Source organism: Carcharhinus amblyrhynchos, chromosome 20, assembly GCF_965287045.1.
Source record: "Carcharhinus amblyrhynchos chromosome 20, sCarAmb.v2.hapA, whole genome shotgun sequence".
In the NCBI taxonomy this organism is placed as follows: domain Eukaryota; kingdom Metazoa; phylum Chordata; class Chondrichthyes; order Carcharhiniformes; family Carcharhinidae; genus Carcharhinus; species Carcharhinus amblyrhynchos.
The window spans coordinates 36281328-36301156 of NC_137343.1; the positions used below are offsets into that span (position 1 = coordinate 36281328).

A 19829-nucleotide genomic window follows, 5' to 3' on the forward strand; every position below is an offset into this window, starting at 1 on the left:
TGCACCATATGATTCTGTGATTGTAAGAGTTGTCAAAATCCATTTCCCTAACAAATCATATGACTCCAAGCCCTCTTGTTTTCAAACAAATGACTTAATCCTCTCACTGGACAATTAAATATCCAACATGACAAGCAGATGTTAAAAAAGTTGGCACTTCACACTTTTAATCCCAGTCTTAAATGCAAACGGCAAAAAAGCTTAATGACTCAACTTTGGAGCAAGAAAAGAAATCAGTAAAAGAAAGTCTTGTGAAGCAGTTATAAATGTAATTGAACTTTCACAATAGTTGCTAAAAAAGCAAATAGTCAATTCAAGTACAGGTTTGAGAAGAAAGCACTGAAGAGTGATTTATAAAATGTATACAATGACATTTCAAAATTACAACGACAGCGTTAGGTGAGCAAACCTTCACGAATACCTTCAGTCTGTGTTGGTAAAGTGGAGTTCAAAGTAATCCATTGTTTGAGTTTGAGTCTGAGTCATCCATTGACTGTCTACACTTCCCACTGCATTGGAAAAGCAGCCAGCGTAATCAAGGACCCCATGCATCCTAGACATACTATCTTCCTCCTTCTTACATTGGGAAAAGGATACAAAAGTCTGAGGTCACACACCAAACAACTCAACAACAGCTTTTCCCTGCTGCCATCAGACTTGAATGGACCTACCTCATATTAAGATGATTTTTCCCTACACCATAGCTAGACTGTAGCACTACTTTCTGCACTCCTTTCCTTCTCTATGTACGGTATGCTTTGTCTGTACAGCACGCAAGAAACAATACTTTTCATTGCACACTAATACATGTGACAATAATAAATCAAATCAATGGATAAAAGAAAATTACTGCGGATGCTAGATTCTGAACCAAAAGAGAAAATGCAAGTCTGCCTGCATCTGTAATCTGCAAATTGTATCTGAGGGGAACGTTTGTAGCGCGGAACTAAATGCTGAGAACAGACATTTCCACACGGAGCGATTTGAACAGAGGAAACGGTGCAACCAGAAAACGACTCCGGACAGCGGGCACTCTTTAACCGGGGATTATGCATATTTTTTGCCGCTGTTCATTCGGATAAAGATTACGGTTATGGATTATGGGCGATAAGGATCTGGAGAAATTCCGACAGCACTGGAAGGACGAGATTGCGAAGCGCAACCGCGCGTCCTGCGGCGAAGAGAGCAGCAAGAGGCGTTGCAAGCGGAGGCCTGGGCCCGGTTGCCATGGGGACGGGGACCCGCGCGAGGACAAGCCCAGGGTGGAGGGGCCGAGCGGCCGGCCGCCGGAGGCTCCGGCGGAGGCGGATTATTTCTACCTGGCCGAGAGTCTGCTGGAGGGCCGGAGCAGCCCGCTGAGGGAGCACCTGGGCGGCGGGCTGAGGAGGACAGGGCCGGGGGCGGCGGACAAGACCGGGGACACAGCCGGCCAGACCCTCGGCAACACGGGAGAGAACCTGCTCGATCAGCTCATCCACGACCTGGTAACCGGTGCACCTTTTAAACCTCTCACCACTTCTGCAGCCAGGCTTCCACCCAGAGAGTTCCCGGGCGATGAAATAAAAATTAACCCCAGCCACCGCGACCTCCGAGCGATCTTTTCAGACCAGAGTTTGTCCGTGCTTTGTGCCTGCCGTTAATGGCCTCTTAACGTTTTGTTAGGCTTTAGTTTATTAACGCGCACAATATTATGCGTGTGCTGCATGCCACTGGCGAAGAAGGCAGTAAAACTTGAAGACGAGGAATTCCCTGGGGAGGCTGGCAAAGGTTGATCACTCTGCAGTCTGGTTATTTGCCACAAGTCAAACTGTTTGATCACCCGTTTAGTTCAAGGTCACGGCCGCAGCTGACAGTCGAAAACCGACGATTTGCAGACGCTGCAATTTTCGAATTAGTGGAATTTGTTTTTGTCCCCTATCAATGTTATTTACTAGTGGAAAATTAACTTTGTTTAGAAACTGAGCTGTGTGTGGGAGTGCAAGGCATTAGGTATTAAACCACCAAGAGATCCCAAGGGCACAATTACTGCCTCTTCATTACATGCGCGAAAGCTCTGTGGCACTGGCAAGCCATAAAGCTAATTGAAGATTGTTATTTGTGAGATCACCCAAGGTATTGGAGTTGAAAGCGGGCACTCGGTTTAAGCTGTTTCAGAATTGTGTTCGTTTGTTTTGGCATATGAAGATAACATTTAGTATTTAGGATAGCGTTTAGGAGAATTAAACTTTATTCGTGCTAATAGTAGCTTCCCCTAATATCTTTAGTATCAAAAACACAAAATTCATTGTCTATCTAAAAAGAAAGTCACATTAGTGTTCATTAGGTAGAAGGATTTTGATGATGTTCGTTTCTCAGGATGTTGCTAACACAAAAATAATATACAAATTAAGCTTTTATTCCTGTAACTATCTTCCATTCTCAATTTACTTTATCTCCCTTCATCCCGTCTCGTTTACTTTGAATTGATTTATTATTGTCATATGTATTAGTGTACAGTGAAAAATACTGTTTCTTGCATGCTAAACAAAAAAAAGCATGTTGTACATAGAGAAGGAAAGGAGAATGCAGAATGTAGTGTTACAGTCAGAGCTAGAGAAAGATCAATTTAATGCACCAAATCTATAAGAGATTGTATTAAAGCATTTTAGAGAGCTTAACAGAGTTAGAATGAAGTTTTAGAAACATAGAACAAGAATAAAAGGTCAAATTAGAAGATGTACCCAGCTTTGGGATAGTTTCCTGATGTAACCTTAGTAGCACCATTGACTTCTACTAAGATGTCAGTAACATAGTTGCATGATTTGATTTTGGATATAGGATTTTTATACATATAGTCATGCCTTTATGTGTGCCCCTGTAAGGCAGGAGTTAGGAATGGTAAAAATTACAAAATGGGTGAATTAGTAAGTTTGTAAATGACACAAAGATAGGTGGAGTTGTGGATAGTGTAGAAGGTTGTGAAAGAATACAGCAGGATACAGATCAGTTGCAGATGTAGGCGGGGAAGTAGCAGATGGAGTTTAATCCGGGCAAGTATGAAGTGCTGCACTTTGGGAGCTCAAATGTTAATGGTAGGACCCTGAATAGCATTAATATACAGCGGGATCTTGAGGTTCAAGTCCATAGCTCTTTGAAAGTGACCACACAAGTAGATAGTGTGGTAAAAAAGTTGCATTACGTGCTTGCCTTTATTGGTCAGGGCATTGAGTACAAAAGTCAGAATGTCATGTTGCAACTTTCTAAAACTTTGGTTAGGCTTCATTTAGAGTATTGCGTTCAATTCTAGTCACCACATTATAGTAAGGATGTGGAGGCTTTGGAGAGGGTGCAGAAGAGCTTTACTAGGATACTGTCTGGATTAGACGGTATGAGCTATAAAGAGAGGCTGGACAAACAAGTTGTTTTCTGTGGAGCAGTGGAAGCTGAGGGGAGATCTGATAGAAATCTATAAAATTATTAGAAGCGTAGATAGGTTGACAGTCAAAATCTTCTTCCCAGAGTTGAAATGTCTAATACTAGGGGGCAGGTACTTATGGCTAAGCTTTTTGCAGAGTGGTAGGTGTCTGGAAGGTGCTGCTCAGGGTGATGGTTGAGGCAGATATGATAGGGATGTTTAGATAAGCAGACAAATGTGCAAGGAATAGAGGGATATGGAACAAGGGCAGACAGAAGGGATCAGTTTAATTTAGCATCATGTTTGGCACAACATCGTGGGCCAAAGGTCCTATTCCTATGCTGTACTGTTCTATGAAATCAAAATAAAGACGATTCTGTTACAGACTGCTAAAGGTCATTCAGTAATTTGCTTTCCCCAGTAGCTTAGCTGGATCAGGCAGCAAGAAACTGAGTTGTATAAACTTGAAAGGTTTTGGATCAGATAACTCATCTATGTTGAGTTGGTAGACAGTAAGGTACCACAGTTGTATTCCACCCTGGTCTCAGGAGATGAAACCCATCAGTATTTCCACTTCTGCTGCTATCCAGCAGAGGATGTATATGGATGATGGGTGAGGACAGGATTGGGCTTGTCTGGGATGTTCCTTGCTAGGTTCTCTGCTCGCACTGAAATATGTAATAGCAAATCTGACACCGCTGGAACTGGAACCTAGCAGATAATTAATACCTTCAGGTAATGAAGTGAGGAAATTAGAAGAAAAAGGAAGGAAATATTCTATTTTTCAACCCAAAAAATATATTGGAGTATACATCTGCTTTACTTGTGGTAATGTTTGTGTAGACTGAGTATGCAGTTGGTTCAAAGTATTTTTAAACGGTTAGTGTCTTGTGCTGAAGTGGTTTCAGTCTTGAAATTATCGACACGTGAAGTGAATTTTTAATCCCGTGTATTTGAAACAACTAGGTTCACCCAGTAACGTTCAATGTGCAATTCCAGCATAATGGATGGCTGGTTGGCAGAGTAGTAATTCAATCTTTAGCATTCTCTCTATCAAAATCGCTCCCAATTTATTCTTACGCCCTGTTATGTCCTAAGATCTGTGGGATTGACTTTCTCCCTCAAAAGTACTGGCAAAAAATTGCTATTTTTTATGGTATAATCTATAATGGTAGACAGCAGAAGCAGTTAGTATTAATTCATTCAAATTCAGATTAGAATTATTTCAGAAAATATCATTTTGGTATACAGTATGAACAATTTTAGACATGATGTGGTAAGTGTAGCATTCTTCTGGGAAGCAGGTCTCTTTGGATCATGGTTTGCAGAGTTTTCCACTACTGCTGTTGACTTTGCTTTAAATCTGGATTTATTGTAGACTAATTGGTAAAAGTTGCTTGCTATGATTAGTCAACAACTCCATTATTGGTGTACCATGCAACTACCTGGATGGTATATAATGAAGTAGATAGAACGTGGTCTTTGTTTCATCTGGTAATTCCAATGAAAACATTTATAGCTCAAACCGATATGGTGGCGACAGTTCTTTCCATCCAGGCTTTTGATTTGTTGCATCTTATCTTCAACTCAAGCATGCTTATTCCTCCTTCATCTGATAGCACTGAAAGAGATCAACATGTCATTCATCGCATTAGTTGTTTGTTGGATTTTGCTCTATGCACAGTAGTGATTGCGTTTCAAAGAGTCAAAGGGAAATTATTGGATGGTTTGGGACACCTTGGAAAAATGCATCAGCTGTATTGGTTTCTCAGCTATAGCCTCTTGCAACAGATTTCACCTATGATAAGTAAAACACCCAGTTCCTTTGCTTACGAGTTCTGGTGTCTTGGGCTTATTTCATTGAATCAGACAGAAGCAATGAAATATTGCTTAAAAACCATAATCAATCTCTATTAATTTAAGGAATATTGTTTTCCCAAGCTATGCTGAATGGAGTCATGTCCAAAATTATCACATAGGGAAATTAAATATTGAGGTCAGCAATCATGTACAAAACAAGAATTGCTTTCACTGCCAAAGATCTGAAGCACTCTCTTTGGGCCTTAGGCTATTTTCCACCTCCAGTCCAATGAATAATGTAGTATCCAATATCCAGACAAAATGATGAACTGCAGCAAATTGTAGCGTAAAACAAATTACTTAAAGTAGTTGATTTATACATTATGAAGAAGCTATTTGAATGAATATTTTTTATTGCATATTTAACACTAGAGTGCAAAAAGGAAACTCAATAAAATCAGATAAGCTTGCACCACGGAAGGAGTCCCTTTGGCCCATTCTGCTTTGAAAGAGCTATCCAGGTTGTTCTACTTCCCTGAACTTTCCCCTATGAAGATGGATGTTATTTTAAAAAATATTTTTGGGGAATGTTGTGTCGTTCTGTAAAGAAGTGTGTCCGTGCGTGCGTGCATGCATGCTTGCTTGCTTTTATAACAGCTTTATTGATGTATTCCGTATCTTCCAATATTTGTGTAAGTAAATCCCCGAGTCTTTGTTTTTAAGTTTATTTTTTCATGTAAGTAGGCTTACGTTGACACTGCAGTGAAGTTACTGTGAAAATCCCCTAGTCGCTCCACTTCTGTTTGGGTACACTGAGGGAGAATTTAGCATGGCCAACCCCCCCAACCAGCACGTCTTTTGGACTCTGGGAGGAAACCAGAACACCCAGGAGAAACCCACACAGACACAGGGTTTCTGCAGCACTTACAATTTTATAATTTAGAAAATTGATTCTGTTGATAAAGGTGTTGGTCAAAAGATAGGCAGAAACTATCTGCTATGGATGTAAGTGTTTTACATCTTGAATGATCAGTTCTGTGGGCCTTTTGGCATGATTCATTTGTGAACAGGATCACAGTAACAAGGTCCAACATTAGGATTTCAATCATGCATTCAATAGAATAGATTTGCACATTTTAGGTACAAAGAGAAACATAGAAAAGTATTCCGATTATTTCTAACATAATTTGTTGAGACACAGGCAGGTAATTGTGTTTATTTTAAATATCTATTGTAAGCTGTTGCTTTGAAGTGTATAATAACATTTGCACTTGCTGTCTGTTGCAGAATGAAATAAATGAAATCCCATTTTTTGATATTGACCTGCCATATGAGCTTGCACTGAAAATATTTGCATATCTTGGCAAAACTGAACTTGGAAGGTGTGCTCAGGTAAATATAACAGTTTAATCAAATCTATAAATACAATAAGCAAGTTTTTCAGGCAGACTTAATTTGCCAATGTACGCTCTTCTGTGTTCTTCAACTTTTAATTTAAATTTAATTTAAAAATTACAGAAGATTACTGGGGGGACTTTAAACTAGAAAGGATGGGGGGAGGGAATTGTGATGGGGAGACTGGGACGGAGGAGGTTAGCTCCCAGGTAGGGAAGGACTGCAGGCAGTATGAAAGGGAGGTTAGACAGGGGGTGGAGAAGGGAAATGCCCAGACTGAGGGGCTGAAGTGTATCTATTTTAACGCCAGGAGTGTAGTGAATAAGGTAGATGAGCTTAGGGCGTGGATTGCTGCTTGGGAATGTGATGTGGTGGCCATTATGGAGACTTGGATGTCTCAGGGACAGGACTAGGTACTTCAGGTGCCAGGATTCAGATGCTTCAGGAAGGACAGGGAGGGAGGCAAAAGAGGTGGTGGAGTGGCACTGTTGATCAGGGACAGTGTCATGGCTACAGAGAAGGAGGATGCCGTGGAGGGACTATCTACAGAGTCTCTGTGGGTGGAAGTTAGGAACAGCAAAGGGTCGAAAACTTTGCTGGGTGTATTCTATAGGCCACCCAATAGTGACAGGGAAGTTGAGGTGCAGATAGGGAAACAGATTCTAGAGAGATGTAGTAATAACAGAGTTGTCGTGATGGGAGACTTCAATTTCCCAAACATCGATTGGAATATCCCAAGGGTAAGGGGTTTGGATGGGGAGGAGTTTGTTAGGTGTGTTCAGGAAGGTTTCCTGACACAGTACGTGGATAAGCCTACGAGAGGAGAGGCTGTACTTGACCTGGTACTGGCGAACAAACCAGGACAGGTGATGGATCTCTCGGTAGGAGAGCATCTTGGGAATGGTGATCATAATTCTATCTCCTTCACAATTGCATTGGAACGAGATAGGATCAGGCAGGCTAGGAAGGTGTTTCTCTGGAGTAAGGGGAAATACGAAGAAGTCAGGAAGTTACTTGGACAAATAAACTGGAAGGAGGCATTCTTAGGGAAAAGTACCGAAGGAAGGTGGCGGATATTCAAGGAATGTTTGTCTGGAGCTTTGCATGACAACGTTCCGATGAGACAAGGGGGTTTTGGTAGGTCGCGGAAACCATGGTGCACGAAGGCTGTGGTGAACCTACTCAGGAGGAAAAGGAAGGTGTACAAAAGGTTCAGGGAGTTAGGAGTTGTTAAGGATCTTGAGGAGTATAAGGATTGTAGAAAGGAGCTTAAAAGGGAAATTAGGACAGCCAGAAGGGGTCATGAGAAGACCTTGGCGGGTAAGATTAAGGAGAATCCCAAGGCCTTCTATAAATATGTGAAAAGTAAAAGGATGAGAAGAGAAGGGATAGGACCTATAAAAGGTGAAGGGGGAAAGGTCTGTGTGGAACCAGAAGAAATGGCAGAGGTGCTTAATCAGTACTTTGCCTCAGTATTCACAGTGGAAACTGATCTGGGAGATTTTGCTACGGAGTTGCAGCAGATGGAAAAGATTGAGTATGTGGATATTAAGGAGGAGGATGTGTTAGAACTTTTGAATGCTATCAAGATAGATAAGTCGCCGGGACCAGATGGGATGTACCCCAGGATACTGTGGAGGTGAGGGAAGTGATTGCAGAGCCCCTGGCGATGATCTTTGCGTCGTCAACGGAGACGGGAGAGGTTCCGGAAGATTGGAGGATTGCGGATATGGTTCCTATTTTCAAGAAAGGGAACAGAGATAGCCCGGGAAATTACCGACCGGTGAGTCTGACCTCAGTGGTTGGTAAGCTGATGGAGAAGCTTCTGAGGGACAAGATTTACGAGCATTTGGAGAGGTTTGACATGATCAGAAATAGTCAGCATGGTTTTGTCAAGGGCAGGTCGTGCCTTACGAGCCTAGTTGAGTTCTTTGAAAATGTGATTGAACACATTGACGAAGGAAGTGCAGTGGATGTGGTGTACATGGACTTCAGCAAGGCATTTGATAAGGTCCCCCATGCAAGACTTCTTGAGAAGGTGAGAGGGCATGGGATCCAAGGGGCTTTGGCCTTGTGGATCCAGAACTGGCTTGCCTGCAGAAGGCAGAGAGTGGTTGTGGATGGGTCTTTTTCTGCATGGAGGTCAGTCACCAGTGGAGTGCCCCAGGGATCTGTTCTAGGACCCTTGCTGTTTGTCATTTTCATAAATGACCTAGATGAGGAAGTGGAGGGATGGGTTAGTAAGTTCACTGATGACACGAAGGTCGGTGGTGTTGTGGATGGTCTGGAAGGATGTCAGAAGTTGCAGCAGGACATAAATAGGATGCAGGACTGGGCGGAGAAGTGGCAGATGGACTTCAACGCAGATAAATGTGTAGTCGTCCATTTTGGCAGAACCAATGGGATGAACGAGTACACTATCAAGGGCAGGAGTCTTAGTAGTGTTGAAGAGCAGAAGGATCTTGGGGTCCGGGTCCACAGGACTCTTAAATCGGCCTCGCAGGTGGAGGATGTGGTCAAGAAGGCGTATGGTGTACTGGCCTTCATTAATCGAGGGATTGAGTTTAGGAATCGGGAGGTAATGCTGCAACTTTATAAGACCCTTGTCAGGCCTCACTTGGAGTACTGTGCGCAGTTCTGGTCGCCTCACTATAGGAAGGACGTAGAAGCTATTGAAAGGGTACAGAGTAGATTTACAAGGATGTTGCCTGGACTGGGAGGCATGCCTTATGAAGTTAGGTTGAGTGAGCTGGGACTCTTTTCCCTGGAGAGACGAAGGTTGAGAGGCGACCTGATAGAAGTTTATAAAATGTTGAGAGGAATAGATAGGGTGGATTCTCAGAGGCTATTTCCCCAGGTTGAAATGGTCGCTACGAGAGGACACAGATTTAAGGTGCGGGGAGGCAAGTACAGAAGTGATGTTAGGGGTAAGTTTTTCACTCAGAGGGTGGTGAGTGAATGGAATCGGCTGCCGTCAGTGGTGGTGGAGGCGAACTCGCTGGGGTCTTTTAAAAGACTTCTGGATGAGTATATGGGATTTAATGGGATTGGGAGTTATAGATAGGTCTATGGATTGGTAGGTGTTGATGTGATCGGCGTAACTTGTGGGCCGAAGGGCCTGTTTGTGCTGTAGTGTTTTATGTTCTATGTTCTAAGATGTTTGAGTGGGTTGAGTTTCTTGTTAAGTAGCTTGAATTTGAATATTAGAGGATCAGAAGAAAGCTTGCGAGCAGTTAATGCTGAAATGATTTGAGAACTGAGATCAGCAAAAACATCTATACTTGTCCGGTTCCATTTAATTTGAACTTAACATGAAATTTTGGATCCCTCCGCACCTTAGAGCTCCACAATCTCTTACCATTTAGATAATGAGCTTTCTTTTCATTCTTCCTGCCGTTGGACCAATTTCACATTTGTTCACATTACACTCCATTTGCCAGATTTTTGCCCAATCTATGTCTCTTTGTAACCTCTTTACACCCTCTTCACCATTTACTTTTCTACCCACCTTAACCTGCTTACCTCCAGTCCCTTCATTTAAGTCATTTATATAAATTGTAAAAAGTTGAGGCCTCAACCTGATCCTTGTGGCACACCACTCATCACACCTTGCCAACCAGAATAAGACCAATTTATGCCAACTGTCTGTTTCCTGTTGAACCATAGAACCCCTACAATGCAGAGAAAGGCCACCTGACCCATCAGGTCTGCACCAACCTTCTGAAAGAGTATCCCACCCAGGCCCTACCCTCCACCCCATACCCACAACCCTGTGCATTTACCATGGCTAATTCACCGAACCTACACATCTTTGGACTCTGAGAGGAAACTAGAACACCTGGAGGAAACCCATATAGACATAGGGAGAGCATGCAAACTTCATACAGACACCCAAGGCTAGAATTGAACTCGGGTCCCTGGTGCTATGAGGCAACGGTGCTAACCACTGGTAGCTAGCCAATCTTCAATACATGCCAAAGTGTTCCCCCGGCACCATGAGCATTTATTTTCCACAATAATCTTTGATTATTGGCACTATATCAAACACCTTCTGCAAACCTAAGTACAGTACATCCACCAGTTGATTTTATCCATAGCACATGTGACCCCCTTCAAATGACTCAAATAAATTGGTTAAACATGACTTCCTTTTCACATGTTCGCTCTGCTTGATTGCCTTGAATTTTTCCAAGTGTCCTGCAATAACAACTTTTAATAATGTCTTCTAACTTTTTTCCCATGATAGATGTTAGGCCAATTGGCCTGTAGTTTCTGCTTTCTGTCTCCCTTTTTGAATAAAGCAGTTATATTTGCTATACAATCTCATGGAACCTTCCCCAAATCTTGGGAATTTTGGAAAATTAAAACTAATGCATCAACTATCTCATCAGCTATTTCTTCAAGACCTTAGGATGAACTTCATCCGGACCTGGGGATTTGTCAACCAGCAGACACAGCAATTTGCTTAAACCATTTCCCTGGCAATTGTAATTTTCCTGAGTTCCTCCCCCTTTTTCATTTCCTGATTTGCATCTATTTCTGGGATGTTACTTGAGTCCTCTGTAGTGAAAATCAGTGCGAAATACCTGTTTAATTCATCTGCCATAGCCCTGCTTTCCATTATCAATTTCCCAGACTCACTTTCTATATGTGTTCATTTTTTAAAAATTTTTTTTCTCACTTTATTATTGGCTGTCTTCTTCTCGTACTCCAGTTTTTTCCTGCCCTCATCAAACCTTTTGTCCTTTTTGTTTGGTGTTCTTTATATGCTTTTCTATCTTGCCACTCACCTTTGCACAAATGTATGATTTTTCTTTAAGTCTTTAAGTTTTATACTACGATTAACTTTTTTTAGTTAACCATGGATGACAGCCCCCTCCCCCCACCCCCAATTGGAAATTTTCTTTCTCGTTGGAACATATTTATTCTGTGCTTTCTCAAATATCTCTTTAAATGTTTGCCACTGAACAACTGTTGATCCATCCCTTAAGTACATTGGCCAGTTCACTTTAGCCAGCTCTGCTTTCATGCCCTCCTAATTACCGTTGTTTAAATTTAACATATTAGTCCTGGACGTACTATTCTCTCCCTCAAACTGAATATAAAATTCAGTCATATTATAATGCCTTGGGATGCCTTCACTATGAGGCTATTAATTAATCCTATCTTTTTGCACAGTACTAGGTTTAGTATAGTTTGCCTTCTGGTTGGCTCCAGAACGTGCTGTTCTATGAAGCTCTCCAGAAAGCTTTCTGTGAACTCATCTATGCTGTCTTTGCCCATCTGATTTTTCCAATCTATATGTAGACTAAAACCCCCCTGATTATCACCGTACCTTGATGACAAGCTTCAATTAACTCTTCTTTCATACTTTGTCCTAACGTGTAATTACAGTTTTTGCAGACAGTCATTGCAGCATTCAGCCCATCTATATGTATCCGTGTCACCATTAGAATCATCATAGAATCCCTACATGCAGATGGAAGCCATTCGGCCATTTGATTCAAGATGGTGCCAGAGCATGGCGACTTCTTGCAAGCTGAGCCCAGCATACCCTCTAGGTCTATATTTTACTCTCATTCTATGTTTCTAAAACTCTTAACTCTTATAAACTGTCTAACCATGCTCTAAGTTGATCTTTCTCTACACCTTAGTTATGACTGTAACACTGCATTCCGCATATTCTTTTTCATGTTGTGCTTTGTCTGTTTAGCGTGCAAGAAACAATACTTTTCACTGTATATTAATACCTGTGACAATACTAAACTAAGCCAAATCAGAGCCTGGACGAATAACAATCCCATCCAGGCCCCACCTGGTTTCTGTTTACTGATAATGCTCAACTCACTGAAGCCCAACTGTGCAAAAGGTATCCTCAATATAACTTCACGTGTTTCTTTTTAAAAGCTGAATCACTGTTTTTTGACACTTAAGGAGATGCCAACTTAAGATTTTGTTAGCAACATTCCAATAATTGATACAAATTAGTACTATTTTCATCTGTAAACTTATATACAGTACACCTTGATAACTTAAGCTTCATTAGTTTTAAAAAAAAGTATGCCAACAAGTTGAAGGCTAACATAAAGCTCAAATATGTTGTGCTGTTCTTTAAATAAAGAAATAGACAAAGCAAAGACTTTATGGGGTTTTGGGGCCCATCTTTTCTTAAAATAACACAACTTTCTTCTCAATTACCATTCCCCCCACAAAATACATATTACTTAATTTCACAGAAGCTTGACCTTTTGGTTTTGTTTGTATTCCCTGATATGGAAAGTAATAAAAGTCTGTGTCCTTGCACATTTGGTTGATAAATGTACTGTTACGATAAGCTGCAATTTATAGACACATCCTCTATGACATTTGTTGCACAGGGAATATTTGATTTCATTAATGATAGAAGATCCTTTTGTTTCTCAGGTGAGTAAAGCCTGGAAGGTTATTGCAGAGGATGAGGTGCTTTGGTACAAGCACTGTTTGAAGGCAGGCTATCATGTTAAGGCAGACATTGGTGACTTCACATGCTGGAAGGCTGTTTTGCGAGATTCCATGAAGAAGGAACAAACATTGCAAGCCAACTGGAAGGTAAATTTGGTAATTGCTTAGAGCACTATTAATTATTTCATACTAAAAGCTAAATTTATCTGTCTATGAAACGGTATTGAAACATGCCTATCATGCCTCAGATGGTACACATTCACATTTTTGGATTATTTTTTATATAATTAAAAAAAAGGAGCCCTATCATTTGCAGCATTTGAGGAAGTTTCTAGAAATAAACTTCTAATTTAAAAAGAGCCATTTGATTACGTGACCCTAATAGAATGCATCAGATTTTACAGCTCTGCATTTTTGGTACAGAATAATGCATTGTGTGTATAATGTACTTCAAAAACAGCACATCTTCCTGTGAGCAGCACCATCCATCTTTAAGTAAAACTAGAAATCCTTGGCCTGCGCTGCATTAGCAAATTATAGCAGAGGTGATAGATTTGCCAGGGTTCTGATTCTCGATTATTATCTGGGCACCTATAGTGAAAATGCATTTGTGTAAATAATGGGTATTGTAGCCTCCTGACATTCATTGCTCATACACATATTTACTACATGGATGAAGTATCCAGCAATCTAATGGCACTGCTGTGCAAGGGAGATTGATGTGCAAAGGATGGAAGACACACCATTTTGAGTATAATATTAATTTTCCCAATATTTATTTTGTGTATCTGTTTAAAAACTGGACTCAAATCACAATTATTTAATTTGTTCCACATTTCTTCTCGTACTAGTTTTCCCACTCTCCTCCCCGAGTGTTGACATTGAGCTTGGTTGTGATTCCACAGAACCAAATTCTCAGCTATTCTGGTTCAAATGACCTTTATTCGTGCATGAGTAGTCTTGATGGTGACTTGAAAAGCTTCACAGTCGCAGAACCATCACAGCTCAGCTATTTTCTGCCCGCCTGGGTTGTTTAGGGATGAGCTTTCAGCAATTGTTACTGCATTGTAAAAGAATATGAGCCCTGTTAAAGTCCCTGATCCCTAATAAGCTGTGCTGGTACTGAGTGTAGTGTCTTCTCTGAAGCTTTTACTGAGATCAGCTAAGTCAGCTGACACCGGGAATTAAACTTGGAATTTTTGTAGTCTGTATGTCTCATCCACACACTAGTGAGTGCGCTAAACCATCACAAGATCTGTTTTAATTACTAGTGAAGTGCACATTACTCTTTTTTTTACACGCAATTTTTCAGGACATTGTACTGAAATCTTCTGTTACTCTTCAGTCCCTCTCTTTTTAAAAACAGGGGAGATTTAAAAATGTTGGATACACTGTTTTCTGGGTATTATAAGTCTTGTTTCTGTTTTTGTTTAATGGAGATTTGCATTGTCCTAATATTAAACATTGATGACATCATCTAGGTCTCCCTTGGAGAAGTTTTGTGTCTCAGTATGGGGGAGTCAAATTAGATTAAGTAGGTAATTCATCAGAGTATTTTAGCAATCTTGTATCTTCTACTGTGTACAATCATTTATCTCCCTTAGACTACTGGATTCATAACTGCCTTCCACAGCTATTTTACTCAGATGTCATTAGCAATGTTAAAAGTAAAGTGTTGAAAAAGTCTGCTATTAGCAACATCAAAATAAGTTTTTGAAAGGATGATACATCTTTCTTTTTAAAATTATTTTTCCTTCCTTTTTGGAAGGTACTAACTCTTACTAGGATAGAATTCCTTGAGTGACAAGGTTCCTTCAGCACTTTGCCCAAATGGTCATTTCACCTCTGGTTCATACAGTTGGTTTTCCAGCTATCAATAATTGAAATTCTACCTGAATTTTCCTCATCTTAGCTCCTGACATTTGTAGCGTCCAATCCAATATAAATGAACTTGGCGCATACTCACAAATGAACCTGGCAGTGCCAGGTCTCCGGGGCTTGATTCAAAACCAGACAGTGCATTTGTCTGTTGGTGAGTCATTAAGAGATGAATAGTTTCTCCTTTTTGAACTTTGTACACAACATGTTTTGTTGGTTAATGATGATAAAGCTGACTTGTCAACTCCCATTCATGTAGATTTTTTGATGTGTATATATACAATTGAATGTAAATTGTGAGAGCAAATTTTGTTTGTTTTGCAACTTTACATAATAAGTTGCTTATACATACCTTTGAATGTCACTTCTTTGGGATGGCCAAAATATTTATCATGCAACTTGTCACTTGTCATGTCACTGTTCCTCAAATTTTCCTTCCTTTGCACCCCACCCCTCACTGTTACATAGAACATAGAACAGTACAGACCCTTTGGCCCTTGCTGTTGTGCTGAGCTATGTCCCAACCCAAGATCAAGCTATCCCACTCCCTATCATTCTGGTGTGCTCCATGTCCTATCCAGTAACCACTTGAAAGTTCCTAAAGTGTCCGCCTCCACTATCACAGCAGGCAGTGCGTTCCACACCCCACCCACTCTCTGGGTAAAGAACCTACTTTGGACATCCCTCCTTCATCTCTCACCATGAATCTTACAGTTATGCCCCCTAGTAGCAGCTACATCCACCCGAGGAAATAGTCCTGAACGTCCACTCTATCTATCCCCTTCATCACCTTATAAACTTCTATTAAGTCACCTCTCATCCTCCTCTGCTCTAAAGAGAAAAGTCCCAGCTCCCTCAACCTTTCCTCATAAGTCCTAGCCTCCAAACCAGGTAAATCTACTCTGCACTCGCTCCAATGCTTCCACATTTTTCTTACAGTGAGGTGACCAGAACTGCACACAGTATTCCAAATGTGGTCTCGTCAAGGTCCTGTACAGTTGCAGCATAATCCCACAGCCCTTAAACTCAAACCCCCTGTTAATAAACGCTAACACACTATAAGCCTTCTTCACAGCTCTATCCACTTGAGTGGCAACCTTCAGAGATCTGTGGATATGAACCCCAAGATCTTTCTGTTCCTCCACATTACTCAGAATCCTGTCGTTGACCCTCTAATCTGCATTCAAGTTTGTCCTACCAAAATGAGGGTTAAACTCCATCTCCCACTTTTTGGCCCAGCTCTGCACCCTATCAATGTTTTGTTGCAGCTTACAAGAGCCCGCCACCTCATCCACTACTCCACCAATCTTGCTGTCATCAGCAAATTTACTAACCCACCCTTCAGCCCCCTCTTCCAAGTCATTGATAAAAATCACAAATAGCAGAGGACCCAGCACTGATCCCTGTGTACACCACTGGTAACTGGCCTCCAGTCTGAAAATTTTCCCTCCACCACCACCTTCTATCTTCTATGAGATAGCCAGTTATTTATCCAATCGGCCAAACTTTCTTCTATCCCACACTTCCTTACTTTCTTCATGAGCCTACCATGGGGAACCTTATCAAACGCCTTACTAAAATGCATGCATACGACATCAACTGCTCTAACTTCATCTACAGACTTAGTTACCTCCTCAAAGAATTCAATCAAATTTGTGAGGCAAGTCTTACCTCTCACAAATCCATGCTGACTATCCCGGATTAAACTGCATCTTTCCAAATAGTCATAAATCCTATCCCTCAGGACCTTTTCCATTAACTTACCAACCACCGAATGAAGACTAACTGGCCTATAATTGCCAGGGTCACTCCTATTTCCTTTCTTGAAGAGAGAAACAACATTTGCCACTCTCCAGTCTTCTGGCACAATCCCCGCAGATAGTGAGGACCCAAAGATCAAAGCTAAAGGCTCTGCAATCTCGTCCCTTACCTCCCAAAGTATCCTAGAATGTATCCCATCTGGCCCAGGGGATTTATTGACCCTCTGGTTTTTCAAAATTGCTAATACATCTTCCCTCAGAACATCTACCTCCTCCATCCTATCAGCCTGTATCACACTCCGATCCGCAAAAACATAGCCCCTCTCCTTAGTGAACACTGAAGAAAAGTATTCATTCAACACCTCACCTATCTCTTCTGACTCCATGCAAATGTTCCCACTAATATCCTTGTCCGGCCCGAACCTCACCCTGGTCATTCTTTTATTTCTCACATAAGAGTAAAAAGCCTTGGGATTTTCTTTGATCCGACCCACTAAGTACTTCTCATGCCCCCTCCTAGCTCTCCTAAGCCCTTTTATTTAACTCATTTCTTGCTACCTTGTAACCCTCAAGTGACCCAACTGAACCTTGTTTTCTCATCCTTACATATGCTTCCTTTTTTCTCTTGACAAGACACTCAACCTCCTTTGTGAACCATGGTTCCCTCACTCAGCCAATTCCTCCCTGCCTGTCAGGGACATATGTATCAAGGGCAGCAGTATTAATTCCTTGAATAAGCTCCACTTTTCGCTTGTGGCTTTACCTGACAGTTTCTGTTCCCATCTTATGCTCTCTAATTCTTGCCTAATCGCATCATAATTACCCCTGCTCCAATTATAAACCTTGCCCTGCCATGTGACCTTATCCCTCTCCATTGCAATAATGAAAGACACCGAATTGTGGTCACTATCTCCAAAGTGGTCTCCCACAAACAAATCTAACACTTGGCCCGGTACATTATCCAGTACTAAGTTCAATGTGGCCCCACCTCTTGTCAGCTTATCCACATATTGTGTTAGGAAACACTCCTGCACACGCTGTACAAAAAGTACCCCATCCGAATTATTCGACCTATAAAGGTTCCAATCAATGTTTGGAAAGTTAAAGTCGTCCATGATAACTACTCTGTGCCTCCACACCTATCCATAATCTGCTTTGCCATTTCCTCCTCCACATCTCTATTACTATTTGGGAGCCTATAGAAAACTCCTAACAACGTGACCGCTCCTTTCCTATTTCTAACTTCAGCCCATATTACCTCAGTAGGCAGATCCCCCTCAAAATGCCTTTCAGCAGCCGTTAACGTATCCTTGATTAACAATGCTACTCCTCCACCTCTTTTACAACCTTCCCCACTCTTACTGTAACACCTGTATCCCGGAACTGCGAACAATCCTTCCAATCCCAGTTCTAACCATGTCTCCATAATGGCCACAACATTGTAGTCCCAAGTACCAATCCACGCTCCAAGTTCACCTACCTTATTCCCGATGTTCCTTGTATTGAAGTAGATACACTTCATCCCACCATCCTGTCTGCCTGTACACTCCTGTGACCTTGATACCTTCCTCAGTACCTCACTACCCTCAACACTGGCTTCTGGACTACAGGATAATACACCTGTTGCCAGGTGAAATATCCTGCATCTGTTTGACATTTCTGCATGGTGATAGACTTGTATTAGGAATTTTGCAATACTTGAAATAATTGACAATTTGCCTGTCTAAGCAATCTGTACCACTTGTGGGTTTTTCTTTGAGCCCCCTACACTCTCTTTGGTCCTATAAATTAATGATTTGCCCAGCCAATTGGAAATAATGTTTGAAGGATGACCTCACTGACACCAATACATGTGAGGAGGTTTCATAATGGCTGTTCATTCATGCAACAAAACAAAAACAGCTTTTAACACTGAGTGAATTAACTCCTGCACAAAATAACACATACATCATATTTATGGAGAATGGCTCCCTCCTAGGCAGTTTCAATACTGTGCATATTTGCATACAGTGGTAGTTATAATGCAAGTTAGAAAAAGTCATAATAAATAACACTGGCTGCTGAATGAAGCTTTTCAGGTGCAGTTTTATCTCATTGGTTTGAATTACTTAATTATTAATTTTAGGATTACTCCAATTGACCAGAAATTTAACCAAGGGCAATTAATTCCCATATGCACTCTTGAAAATACATACAAAATTGTCAATTTCCATCTTGTACATATAAATCTCTCTTAAATGTTAAATTACAAAAGGAATATCTGATTAAAACTTATTCCAAAATACTTATTTGTAAGCCATGATTAGTGTACTTTTGGAAGAAGTCAGAAAAGTAATATTCTTTGTACGCTCAAAACAAAACTCCTTTTGCACAGTTGAAGTGAGCAAGAGGATTCGGCTTCATTTTATTTTTAATATCAAATCTGTCATCCCATTCATAATTCAGCTTTTTCAGAGGTTATTGATAATAATCTCCAGTTCCAGGAATCTGTTTGCCCTTTGTCCCAACATAAAGCTTTGGTTGTCAAAAGCCCCTAAAGATCAGCTCCTTGAGCATACCAACTGTGTAGTCTTAAATCAACTTCCTGCTATGAAAACTTGAATTTTTTTTGAATGGGTGAGTGGAGGGATGGAGAGAAATCTAAGCCACTTGACTCCTCCTTTTGTTGGCACAGCAACTGTAAATATAATCAATAGCATTTCTAATTTGGGATAAAAGATGCTAGAAGGGAATCAATTGAATCTTCATTGTAACTGTCACTAGACAGGGCAGTTTTCAAAGGTATTTTTAAAATGCAGAAATTTGTCTGTTAGGCTTTTATTATATTCTGGTCTGTGCTCTCATTAACACATTTTATTTTGCAGGACATTAGTGTGTGCGAATTCGCTGTCACTTTTTGTTTTTCTATGCATAGGTAACAAAAGTTGCTATAATTTACTATAATCATTGGCCACCAAGCACTGTATAAATTCAACTTTTTCTCTCTAAGTCAAATCATCGGCTATTTTCTGACAAGCTATTTATCTTGCACACTGTTTTCTAAGTATTGTCTTGTGAGTATCAATCAATTCTGAATGTTAAACTTCTATGGTATAGCATTTTAGAATACATGTCACAGCATCCCACCACTTCAGTTAAGACAGTGCTGTTAGTCTTTGGTC

At 40.9% G+C, this 19829-nt stretch overlaps 1 protein-coding gene across 1 annotated transcript in view; it reads left to right on the forward strand.

Annotated features, from left to right (window-relative positions):
• The first annotated feature begins 397 nt into the window (after positions 1-397).
• Positions 398-19829, forward strand: part of fbxw8 (F-box and WD repeat domain containing 8) — a 157310-nt gene continuing 137878 nt past the window's right edge. Inside the window, exons 1-3 of the mRNA XM_080208411.1 lie at positions 398-1484; positions 6482-6586; positions 13013-13177. Of these exons, the coding sequence (XP_080064537.1) occupies positions 1101-1484; positions 6482-6586; positions 13013-13177 (654 nt within the window). The 5' untranslated portion in view covers positions 398-1100. The remainder of the gene's footprint in view (positions 1485-6481; positions 6587-13012; positions 13178-19829) is intronic.